Source organism: Falco rusticolus, chromosome Z (assembly GCF_015220075.1).
Source record: "Falco rusticolus isolate bFalRus1 chromosome Z, bFalRus1.pri, whole genome shotgun sequence".
NCBI classification, from domain to species: domain Eukaryota; kingdom Metazoa; phylum Chordata; class Aves; order Falconiformes; family Falconidae; genus Falco; species Falco rusticolus.
Genome location: NC_051210.1, coordinates 7,916,393 through 7,929,295, shown reverse-complemented (window position 1 = coordinate 7,929,295; position 12,903 = coordinate 7,916,393). Strand labels below are relative to the sequence as shown.

General features: G+C 42.2%; 1 protein-coding gene across 7 annotated transcripts in view; it reads right to left on the bottom strand.

The window, feature by feature from the left end:
* The window catches only part of CAST (calpastatin), a 64,151-nt gene that overhangs the window by 45,616 nt on the left and 5,632 nt on the right, over positions 1-12,903 (bottom strand). For all 7 annotated transcript variants that reach the window (XM_037373400.1, XM_037373399.1, XM_037373403.1 and 4 more), the window contains exon 3: positions 3,809-3,883. In XM_037373400.1, the coding sequence (XP_037229297.1) occupies positions 3,809-3,883 (75 nt within the window). The remainder of the gene's footprint in view (positions 1-3,808; positions 3,884-12,903) is intronic.

The window sequence follows — 12,903 nt, the reverse complement described above, 5'->3', positions numbered from 1 at the left end:
CTCCATTTATCCAACACAGTTCTACTACAAGGCATGTGCTTACTGAAAACACCCTGGTACAAAATAACAGTCAAATAGGACTTCATGTCAAAAAGGAAAGTAAGGCTTATGATAGACAGAAGGAGGTCAGAACATATGTTTCAGTTAAAGATCTTAAAATTACTTATTTAAAATCATCTAGAAATTGGGCACATCAAGGTTGTGGATTAAATTACTGGGTGCCCTTAACACAACAAACACAAAAGCCGTACAGATATAAAAGAGACAAGAGAAGCAGCAGTTATTCCTTATACTACACAGACACATATGCAGTCAAGCAAAATTCCTGTAAGAAGACAATGATCAGAAACAGTGAGTAAATACTGGCTGCAATGCCAGGAACTTAACAGTGAAACAATAAAGAGCACAGGGATAACATTAAGACAGAAAGAATGGCAGTTCAGATAGACATTGCATCAAAAATGAAGCCAGACAGGTAAGTGCTTACTCTTAGGAGTAGTCCACACTATAGGATACCATCACAGGAAAATAAAACTACCCACATACTAACCAGGCATTAAGCAATGGCAAGCATTCATCACACACAGGTTCCCGTATCTTAAACTCAGAAACACAGGCGGCCCATGCAGAACACAAGCCATCACTCAGAAAGCAATAATAACTGAAGGAAAAAATACTTAGGCCGTAATACAGAGGCAGCAAAAGCCCCTCTGGCTATTCAGTTCGAAGTAATTTCACCACAGGGTAAGAGTAGGTTAAAAAAAATGAACAGCTCTAGCTGAAGCAACTTAACTGCCCCACACCACCCACCTCTCCAAATCAGCTGATACACAGAGATTATACTCAAGACAGTCCCATCCTGTATAGCTCTCATGGCAACTACATACAGACAACTACATCCAGTGTAACTATCAGGAGTGAAGCCCTGACAAACTGCTATAAATAGGAAGAAAAGCAACAAAAGTGTTGGGCTGTCTTGAGTGATAAATAAAAGCACTGAAAGGCACAACAAGATTTACACCTTTGTGTCCTCCTTTGTTGAGCAGAAAGGAAAACTAATTACGTAGCACAGGGATATCTTTAGAAGTATTATTTTACAAAAGTACTGATTAAGGTAATAAAAAATCCCATTCAAAAGAGAAACTATTCCTGCTGATAGGATCTTTCAAATGATGGACTAGATGCGGGATGCAGTGGCAGATTCAATTGACTCCATACTGTACTTTGGTTCAGGCTGACTAAGAAGCAACTGGTCTCATGTCCTGGGGGTGAACTGGTAAGCTGGAAAGCCCCTGGCTCACATTCAAGGGAGTGAAGGTGTCTTGTAAAATATTTCTGAAGGTGGTTTCAAAATCCAAAAGTGCCAGATAACCAAAGTACAGAACAAGATATGAGAGCTAAAATGAAGACATCTGTCTTGTCTGTGCTGCAGACTCACTACTTCACTCTATAAATACTGCCATCAGGATGGACCCAAGGTGAACTCTCCCTGAACTACAGCTGGACTGCAAACCAGGTGACTCTCCCCTTGAGCCTTTCAAGGTTTGAGATTCCTTACCTAAGACTAAGAGATCCTTCCTTGCCCAAGGTGGAGAGATTCCTTACCTGTGACAGGTTCTCGATAAGTGACTGATAGCATGCTGAATCAATGCTGTGAAACATTACTAATACATATAGTTACTCAATATTATTACAAACATTGTACGGGTAATTCCACTAGACGTAAACCATTGTTCAAATCTGAGAACTAAGATTGGACCCAGCTGAAATTAGGCTCCAAAATAATTTTACAAAACAAGGGGGTCCACTCTGAACCTTGTGACTCGCCAGGAGGCCCTTCTTTACTTTTTTGCATCTCTGGTCTCTGTGTGAATCACTCTAACTCAATTCTAACTCAATCTTCCTGTGTATGTTTCTTCCATGCAGCAATTAATGAGGTGAACCTTGCCATCAAACTTACTTAACACTGTCAAACCATTGTTAACCTTTGTTAAACTCCATCAAACTTCTTGAACTGCCAAATTACTATTTTACTTCAAAACATGTTGCTGCTTCTCTTGAGTGAGGTGCATTCCACTCATCCATGACAAATATGCACCTAACAGTGATTACCAATTACAGCCATCAGTTCACATCTGGCCACCATCAGAAAGTGCATTTTCAACATCCTATTTCTGTACTATGCAAGACCTGAGCACTCTTAATGTGATACCTGCTTCTCTTCAGGAACTATCAGCTGCACTCAGCAAGATGCAAGTGATCTTTACAACGCCGGTTACGCTAACTTCCTAAAGGACTGAACTACTGCAGGAACTATGAAAGCAAAGACAGTTATCAGTGCTTCGATCTCATCAGCTCCCACTGAGTAAACAGAATCCAAACATATAAATAATACATAAGGGTGAAAAAAGGACCATAGCCCCTGAAGTCAAATGAATTTTACCACTGATAGCAATGGGATCGGGATTTTTTAAAATAACTGGGACACTTACAAAGAACATGTGAAACGGGATAATGTTATCAAGTCCATTTCCTCAAGAAGTCAATGCTGGTATAGCCATATGCTTCAGTTAATACTTATGTTATAGTAATGAATAGCTTCATTTGCTAGCGTGGTTACTCTGTATAAATAACGTGTGCCTTACTAACCACTATTCCTATAACACTATTGAAGAACTCGAAGACTGATAAAAGGGGAGAACCTTGCCTCAGAGGGTGCCAGCAGCCAGTTAATTACTACAAAGACACCAAGTCAGCAGAACAAGACTGAAGCTAAAGGAAAGGTAAAGGCAGCAGGGGGAGCTCGTGACCACCAATTAAAGAGTTTCCCACACCACCCCACCCCTATCTGCAAGCAGCCTGTGTGCTAATCTACATGGCAAGTGAGGCTAATTTGAATGTAACTAACCAATAAGTGTGAATTTAGGCGAGTGTTGCTAATCATGTACAAGATAAACACACTGCAATTCTTCTGCGTGGCTTGTTAGCTTTGTGTATTTGCCACCTAGCACCCACCTCTGCACAGACATGCATGAAACAAGTATCTCAAGCTCTGTGTGTAAAATTGGCTTATTGCATGCCAGGTATTGGACCCTGCTTGTGGGACAACACTGGCATTCTGCTGACTTGTGTTCCTCTTTCATTTCAATTCACTACAGTTTCTAGCAAGACATGAAGAGCATCACTATAGTTGACCAGCTCGCAGGTATGTGATTAGAGAAGGCCAGCTTGTTAGTTAACTGGATATTTATTTCGACAAAACATGAATATCCATAGTGAAGAACAGGACAGAATTTGAAAAACAGAGGATGTTACAGACATCTGGTGGAACACAGCCTTGGGAGGAGGGATAGACAGCGTAAATATATCAAGCTGGGACACAACAAGATAAGCTCAAGGAGAACCAAATGGTTAGTAAGACTAAACAGAAAATTGCTGGAACTATGTGTGAGCTATCCTAAATATCACACTAAAAGATTGACCCTCGAGCAAAGAGAGACTCCTGCTAACAAAGCCCCCTCCCCACAGCCCATGTTCTGTGGAAAGAAAGGATGCTGCACCTTTCAGTGGAGATGAGGCTTGCAAGAACCAAGGAGAGTTAAGGGTGACCAAGTGTCACTGTGAGCAGTTGTTCAAAGCCCACGAAGTGTTTTACCGTGTGGGGAGAGGTGTGCTAGCTGCGTGGGTTCAGCGCCCAGCACCCATCTCTGCACAGACACACGATAACCCAGATCGTGACTCGCTGTGTGAATTGGCACTGTGCACAGGGTAAGAAGCTCCAGAGACCATTTCCTTAAGGATTCAGTACCTTAACAGCAGAAGGTCCTCCTCCACTTGTCTGTGTTTTGGGGGCTTGGCTGAGATTAGCACTTGCTGGTTTCTTCTACAAAATAAAAGAATGACATAATAAATATTAGAAATGTTGAAGAAAAAGGAACGCCAAGTAAAACTGAAACACCACCACCGCCCCCCCCAAAAAGGTACACTAAAACAATGCCCATTAGAACATTTTATGCAAGGCAAGTCATACAAAACCATATTCTCCTAACTAACTTTAATTCATGCAGACTCACTTCAGACAGTTTTGCCCAGCCCAGCCTGAGTTCTCTTGTATTGTTTTATGGACGATATATAAATCTATGCTATTTCCTGTGGCAGAGTGACTCTTTTAGTTAACAATTAAAGCAACAGTAACCATATATATGTTTATATACTTTAATATATACTTTATATGAAAAAGTATCAATGATGATATTATACTTTAATGAAAAAGTATGAATGAAAGTAAGATGGGTAAACTACTGCTGTACAGACCTAACCTGCGTGACAAACATTAACAACTCAGGCAGGGAAATAAAGATACAAAGCAAAGGGCAAATTGATGGCTCTTCTAGTTAATAAATTTTCTTGCAACTGAAACAAAACTATGACATCCTCATTGAACCCCAAGTCTTCAACCAATGCAATGTTTCCACCAACTGTTAAGTACCACTAAGTGCTGCTGCAAAAACTGATTGCTGAAATTGCATCTTAATGAAGATGGAGAAAATAAGCCATTAGTAATGAACACAGCAAAAAACACCAGTTTTTGGAGGCAGCAGATGGTTAAGACCTATTCATTTTCTCTGATAAGTGGAAACTCAAGGTTAACAGCACAACTAAAACATCCACACTTTAATTACTCTCTACAAGCAGGGAAGTCTGCAGAATGACCAGAAATTCAATCATCAAACTTGCATGCAAACTCAGAAGCACCAGTTTTCAATTGATGGGGTACTAGGTACTGTAACAGACTGGGAGACTTAAGACACCTCTGTCATAAAGGTAATTCCATCTCCTCTTTCTTATTTAGCTCCAAGATCAGGAGAGTATCTCGAATAAACAAAGCTGCAGGTTCAACTTTCAGCCTCCCGTCAGAGCTTGGGGCAGTGGGCCACCCTCTGCGGCCATTTACATGTGATTAACATCACAAAAATGTGGCCCACCGGTACAAACTGACACTAAATCGGGTATTTACATCTAGAATTTCACACTCGGTATTGGCCACACGGGAAACAATGACATCCAAGAAGGATGTCACAGTATGTTGCAAACCCGAAGTGTAACAGTGATTTTTCCTGTTAAAGGGATATTGGGAGTGTGGCCACCTCCAGCAGGCACTCCAGCCCAGGACCCTCCTGCATGGCTGTACAGACCTGTCGCGCTGCTGCAGCCCAGCTCAGCACCCAGGGACCCGGGGTCTCTGCCCAGGCTGAGGGATGTGGTTACAAGTTCAACCAGCAGCAAAGCCTAGCATGTATACCAGAGACACACAGACAGAGAGGACACCAACACACCTGGCTATGCTGCTGCCAGCAGCACCTGCACACAGGACACACACCACACAGTAGCACCCACAGCAGTGTCTCCATCTCTGGGGGGCTCACAGAGGCAGGAGGTCACTGGTGCAAGCACATGCTCGGCACTCGCTGGGGTCACAAGCATGGGCACAGCTGTGGGTCCACTAAGCAGCAGTAAGGTCCCTCTGTCCCCCTTGCCAGCACCACTGTCCAGCCCGAACCTCTGACCAGTCGGTCCCCTGCTCACTGGTTGATCCAGCTCAGTGCTCAGTGCAAACACGCAGCATTCATGCCTTTGCCCCACCCGCACCCCACACTTGTGGGTCACCCCACAACCCACATGAATTGGAATAATCAAAAGCATGTACAGGTATGTGTGAAGGAATAAAAGCTGTGGCATACAGATGCTTATAATCTACTCTTCATTATTAACAGTGGCTTCCAAACCAAAAGCTAAAACACTGTTTCAGAGTGGAATATTAATTCCCTCATGTTTAATAAAGGAGAGGCAAAATATATATGCCTTTGATATGCATTAAGACTGGTGTCTAGAAATATGGATTAATATTTTGGACTATAGCATTCAAGCATTTTTTATAATACTGCAATGAGAATGTATATGGTACACCTCTTTTAAGGAAAAAAAAAATCACATGTAGAAAGAACATGCCATCTCTGACCTGGAAATGATTTTGACAACTGTTAAACAGCATTTCAGCCTCCAGCTTTCAATCTTTCATTCAAGAACTGCTTGAGCAGCAATCACACTATATTTCTTCCTACCATGCAAAGAGCATCAGGCACAACAGCTCCCAACTTGTACCAAATTTAACTGAAATAACATTATTTTTGTCTTGATTAAACCCCAGCCGGCAACTAAGCACCATGCAGCCGACCACTAACTCCCCCTGAAGCCCCAGAGGGATCAGGAGAAGAACTGGGAAGAAGGTAAAACCTGGGGGCTGAAATAAGAAAAATTTAATAATTGAAATAAAGTATAATAATAACAATAATAATAATAGTAACAACTGTAATGAAAATGAGAGACAAGGAAAGAGGAATAAAACCCAAGGAAAAAGAACAAGTGATGAAGAATACAACTGCTTACCACCCACTGTCTAATGCCGAGCCTGTCTTCAAGCAGCAATCTGCAGACCCCAGCCAGCTTGCTCCACTTTATATACCAAGCACAATGTCCTGTGGCATGGAATATTCCCTGGGATAGTTTGAATCAGCTGTCCTGGCCCTGTTCCCTCCCTCCTTGTGCACCGAGTCCTTGGCAGGGCACCGAAAACTTGAAAAGTCCTTGGTTCAGTGTAAGCACTACTTATCAAGGACTAAAACATCTGTGTGTTTTTAATGTTATTCTCAGCCTAAATCCAAAACACAGCAATGTACCAGCTACTGAGAAGAAAACTAACTCTACCCCAGACAAAACCAGGATACTTTTAAACTATGTTCTCCTTCTTAGCCAAAGAAGAAACAAAACAGAGGTCAGACAAACAAGCAGTGCTGTTACTCCTCAGAAACCCTCTGTTCCTCCATCAAGGGCAGGATCAGGGCCACACTCCCCTGTGGCCAGCCAGTGCTATGGCGTGGAAGCAGGGGACACCCTGCTAGCCCTCTGGCACTGGTGCAGGGGAGAAAAAAAACCAAATAAACCAAGTGGTTTCAAAAGTAGAAAGAAACCTCACAAATGCTCCAGTAAAAGTTGCTGATGCGTTTCCACAATTCAGAGCAGCAGTGGACACCCGAACAGATTTTTACTAGTCATCATGTCTTTGCTCAGCATTATGCCCCTGGACTCTTGAGTAACTCTACTGCTTTTTCTGGATAAGGCATCCTGCACGACAAGCATCAGGATCAAAAAAACTATCACAGAAATCCTGATGTCAGAGTAAAGAATCAATTCTGGAAGGACAGTAATGCTTCAGCACCAGTTACCACTGTCATCCTTGCAAAGTGAAGAATGTACTTCCTGTTAAGTAAAGAATAATGAGCTGAGCAAGCAGCACATACTCTCTCCATGCTGCTGTAATGCATGACTTGAAATGGTAGGACATGTTATGGAGGAGTTTGTTTCATTCCGTATCTGGTGAAACGTGGCCCCACTTGAAAGTGGGGCTCAAATTCCTAGAATATATGGCTCTGTCTTCCTTTTAATACCACATTTTTACATTCAGACATCAGCAATGCACAGGCTAGATTTTTAGACTGATATGGAAGCTCTCCTTGGTATTTCCCTCTACAACATTAAAAAGAGACTAGGTATTTCCAGGTTATGTGCAGTTAATAACACAAGCATGAATCCATCTAAAAGAGAGAAGGGGGTGTCAGAGCAAAATCACACACAATAGGAGTGTTTGGTTTGCATCACTTCTATGATTTACACACCTAGTTATGTACTAAAGCACACTGTGCCCTCAAGGGCAGCCCACTGAAGGGGCAATAGTGTTCAAGAACAGGACAGCATGACCATACAACTCATTACAACACGAGACCTGCCTTACTGAGTCTGGCTGAAGTTTCACATATCCCACTTCCCTATCTCTAGCAGTAACCAACAGCATATATAAAAGAAAAAAACAGTGTTACAGAAACAGGTCAGATACATTTCAGCGTATTTCATAAACCGTCCTGGGTTTCTCTTCAGTGATTTTATCCCACCTCCCCTTGAAAGTATCTATATTTTAGCATCCAAAAGCTTCTAGAGCACTAATACCTTGATCGCATACAAAGTCTGAAGCAAGGTAATTGGTGGAAGAGCACACACAGGCTGATGTCAACATGAGGGGTAAAGGAAAAGCACACCAGCTGTCTTTCATATGCTAACAACATGCAAAATTGCTAAAAGCCTTGGGACATCAGGAGGGAAGGAGAAGAAAGGAAGTTCCTATTCCATACACTTCACAGTGCCACGTTGCAAACTCAAGACCATGTTGTCAAAATACTGTGAGAAAAACAGAGGGACGGATATGGGAGAACAGCAGCATATCACTCACTTGTACTGGGTGGCAGGTGCGTCCCAGCTGCAACATACACAACAGCTTCAAGTGCATCAGCAAACACCAATTCCCACAACAGTAATTTCTTTTCTGTTAACATCTACCACAGAAACATCCACAAGGAATGAAAATATTTCATTAAAGCTGATATAGATTCTCAAGAACTGTCTGATCCTCCTTAGAATGTGAATTCAACAAATCTAAGGTTCTGAAAACCAAGACATAAAAGGTTAAGGTATAATCCCTGTGACTTGAAGCTCTGTCCTTCAGCAGCGCCCAGTACAGCCATAACGCACACACACTTTCAATATCAACTACACTGATAAATATCTGTCTGTAACTTCTTTCAGTTTTGTATTCTAACACGTCTGCAGACATCTGCAGTTTCCAACTCTGTCCCTCCAGCCACCTTTTGCCTGTTTCTAAAAGACACAGGTACACGCCCAGTTGGTTGCTCCTCGTCAGATTGACAGATTATGTGTACCTCAAGCTAAAACTGACCATTCCTGTTGCAAGTAGATCCCCTACTCCAGGGGTCCTCAAACTACAGCCCGCAGGCCGGATACGGCCCCCCATGGTCCTCTTTCTGGCCCCCGATATTTACAGACCCCCCCGCCAGGGGTTGCGGGGGGAAACCAAGCAGCCGCAGATGACTGCCTGCCACTGCATCCGTGTGCTGGCCCCCTGGTTAAAAATTTTGAGGACCCCTGACCTACTCTGTCTAGATTTAAAGTTTGAGTAGCACTACCAAAATGAGGCAAACCAGTGTGATGCTACCTTTCCTAATACACATTAGGTAATGAAATGGAGGAGATCAATCTTTCCAAGAGCAACATGGCCTTGTGAAGTACAAAATCACAGTCCCATCCCTTCCAAAACCCTTCCACAATACCTCTCTCCTGTGCTAGGTGCAACGGTACTGAGTATTAGTCTCCCAGGTAACTACCACAAGCTACTGTGAAGGAAAGTAAAATAGGTATGTAGCCTTAAGGCCACGTCTTAATTTTTGTTTTCAGAAACTGAACAGACTAAATTTAGCGTTCTAGAAGGAAGAGTTTGAACCTTAGCACTGCAGTGTTTTGTATTTCTAGCCACTGCACAGAAGAGGTGAGAGTGAATCCTTGGGAAGAGAAGCAGGGGACTGTGTGCATCCTTTACCTTTCAAGCTAGACAGCCATCAAGCAGAACGGAGGTTGCTGGGAACAGCTGCTGAACTAACCTGCTGTCTGCCTCTTCCAGCTAGTCAGCCAAGTTCCAGCTGTGTGACTTCAGTGTCAGCCACTCCAGTAGTAAACCACAACGGCTTTTAGAAGCTTCATTTTTAAGTGAGCAGTAGACACAAACTGCAGCTGCCAGCTACCAGACAGGAAGGGAAGCCTGCTTCATGATTCAGAGAAAGGCTCACTGCCTTCGGTAAGTTTGTGGCTTCCCCTTTGAGCTTCAAGGACACTGTTTATCACATGGCTGCATGGACCAGCCTCGTACTTGGTGACCTGGGTTCTTTTCTCTACTAGTGAGCAGTCAGACGACATCATATAAGGCAATTTCAGCTCTGCGCTTCAGCATCTCCCCTTCCCCTCATTTTATTGATGTCACTCAGATAATGTATTGTCTCCTTTATACAACTCCTTTAAGATCTAAGGATGAAAGTACTGTGTGATAGTTAAGCAGTGAGTCACTGAAAACTTGAAAAGTAAATACTTCCTGAAGAAACCATCTTATGAACTAACATCTTTTGGTACATCACAGATAAAGTGCATGTACTCCCTGCTATGATTGTATGTCATTCCAAAACTACAGTGTTACTAAACAGCTCATCTCCACACTGGTACCTCCTAAATCTACTAAAAATAAATAAATAAAATATTTTATTTTATTATGATGCTAGGAATGGAAAAATCTTACAGAGCTATTTAATCTCAGCACCTCTGTGCAAATGCACGCCTTACCAAGCAGGTTGCTATTTACAGTAAGCGCTGTTTTTTAAAATCTGCTTTTAAGTCTCCAAGTAGAAAAGGCTTAGGAAGCCTATTCTACACCTTAACAGTACTTACTCATTTTGAGTTCTCTCTGATGTTGTGGCTAATTAGCATCTCCTACTCAAACCTGTGTCAGACCTTTCCTGCCTTTACTTTCTGTCCTGGTTTTGGCTGGCATAGAGTTAATTTTCTTCTCAGTAGCTGGTACAATGCTGTGTTTTGGATTTAGGCTAAGAATAAACTGAAAACACACGGATGTTCTCACTCTTGGTAAGTAATGCTTACTCTAAATCAAGAACTTTTCAAGTTCCCTGTGCTGTGCCAGCAAGGTGGTGCAAAAGAAACCGGGAGTAGGCCAAGACAACTGACCCCAACTAGCCAAAGGAATAATCCATACCATGGGACACCATGCTCAGTATACAAACGGGAGTGGGGTTATCTGGGGACTGCTGTTGCTGCTGAGGGACTGGCTGGGCATCAGTCAGCACGTGGAGAGCAGTGGTACTGTGCATCACTTGCTGAGTTTTTTCCCTTGGGTTTTATTCCTCTTTCTTTCTCTTTCTTTTTCATTAGTACTGTTGTTATTATTATTATTATTATAATATTTTATTTCAGTTATTAAATTGTTCTTATCTCAACCCACAAGTTTCACCTTCTTCCTGATGCCCCTCCCCATCCTGCTTTGCTGGGGTGAAGGAGCAGGCAGCTGCGTGGTACTTGGTGGTCAGCTGGGGTTAAAACATTACACTTTTCAAAGCTTTACTCTTCTTCTCTCAGCCCTTCAGGACTATATACCAAAGAATCTGAGAGATAGAGTCACTTATTGTTCTTTCTAGTTATATAATGAGCACATGGTATTTCACAGTTTTCCCCTCAATATGAATATGAACTCTTCAAAGACCTTCATACTTCTTTGCAATTTTTATAATGCATTACCAAACCTTTTATAGCAGGGAGGTGAACAAAATCAGTATTCTAGACAAGTATTGTCCACCAGCTATCTACAGGTAAGATTATAAAATTCTGCTTCAAGAATTGAATATTACAGGAATAATTTCTGACTTTCAAACAAAAGAAGATCATTGCAGACTCTTGTGAAAGTTGTACAAAGATTTCCAGTTGCTACCTCAGCTGCTTAAAAAATTGAGACTGTTTTGGAGGTAGATGTGAACCACAGTGGAGCTAATGTTGTTCAATGGGCCTAAGGAAAAGTGTTTTGATCTACTTCCACTTTTAACCATTATAAAGTCAATGGAACAAGTCTAATATACAAAGACATTCACATGAAGAAACACACACGCAGTATTCTAAGGACTCAAAAAGCAAAAGCATCAGGTCAAAAAACTTGGTAACACCCTTCTGTTGTTAGCGAGAAACACATCTCAGTGAGAGCTCAGAAACAGTAACTTCATAACCCACACTACAGGATTCGATTTCCACCCTTCCCACAAAGAAGTCAGCAATTCTATATTAAGAGCAACATGCAGTCAAAGAATCTGGCATTACACTAAGAATGTGTAAGTGAACAATGTTATTTAAGAAAAAACTAAACTGCCTAGAGAGGAAAGGAGGAACACATTCCCAGACTAGACAAGCCTGCCTTTGTGTTGGACAGAAAAGAAAGGTAATTACTTTAGTCATCCACTTCAGAGGACGGTTATAAAAGCCTTCACTGGCCTTGATCTGCAGTGCAGTTAAACACACCACAGCCCAGACAAAGTTATTTTCCACATAGCTTCTGCTATGAAGAAAGTATCAGGCACACCTGTTTCTGGCTTCCCTATATCAATGATCGACATGTGAAGCCAACAAGTAGACAACTAGTAACAGACGTTCTGTGGAGAAGCACTGCTCCTGCTTGCAACAGCAGAGACTCTTGGGGAAATAACGATAAGTACCAGCACTTGCATCCTGGCCTGGCTGACCCCCTTCTTTGCGATGCCAACCTGACTCACTGTAGTACACAAGGACCTACCTCTGAGCGGCTAACGGGGCTGGCAGCTGCTGGCAGAGAGGCGACCCTGCCAAGTACTGTTCCTAACACTGCCTGCAACCTGTATGGCTTCTGATTGTTAACAACAGCTGCTATGCTCAGACGAAAAAGTTGCCTGTGTACACTCAACGTTATAATTCAGCAAGTACTCTTGAACTGTAAATATCACTTCCTGAGGAGGCAGTATCTTGAAAAAATAAGTATTTTTTCTAAAATACAGCACTGACCACATATTTGCAAGTGTGTCAGGAGATGGCTCAGATGTGCAACATCTATGTACGAATTTGGATTTGTATCGTTGGAGGAAAAGTGTGCAGACACACTGGAAAGCATCACAGTACAGTCACTACATCCATACTTCTGGACAACCAAAAAAGCAGGATGATCAGATGTGTCTCACCTGCACTGCAGAGTAGACACAGCCATTGAGGTCACTTCCACTGATAATAACAAGAAATAGTTGTGAAAGGAAGAAAGGAGCAAAGAAATATTCTCAGGAGGCTGCTCAGCAACACAAGACAAAACTATACATTCATGGAATGAATAACGAGTGACTACAGCCACCAGTTAATTATCTGAAAACTACC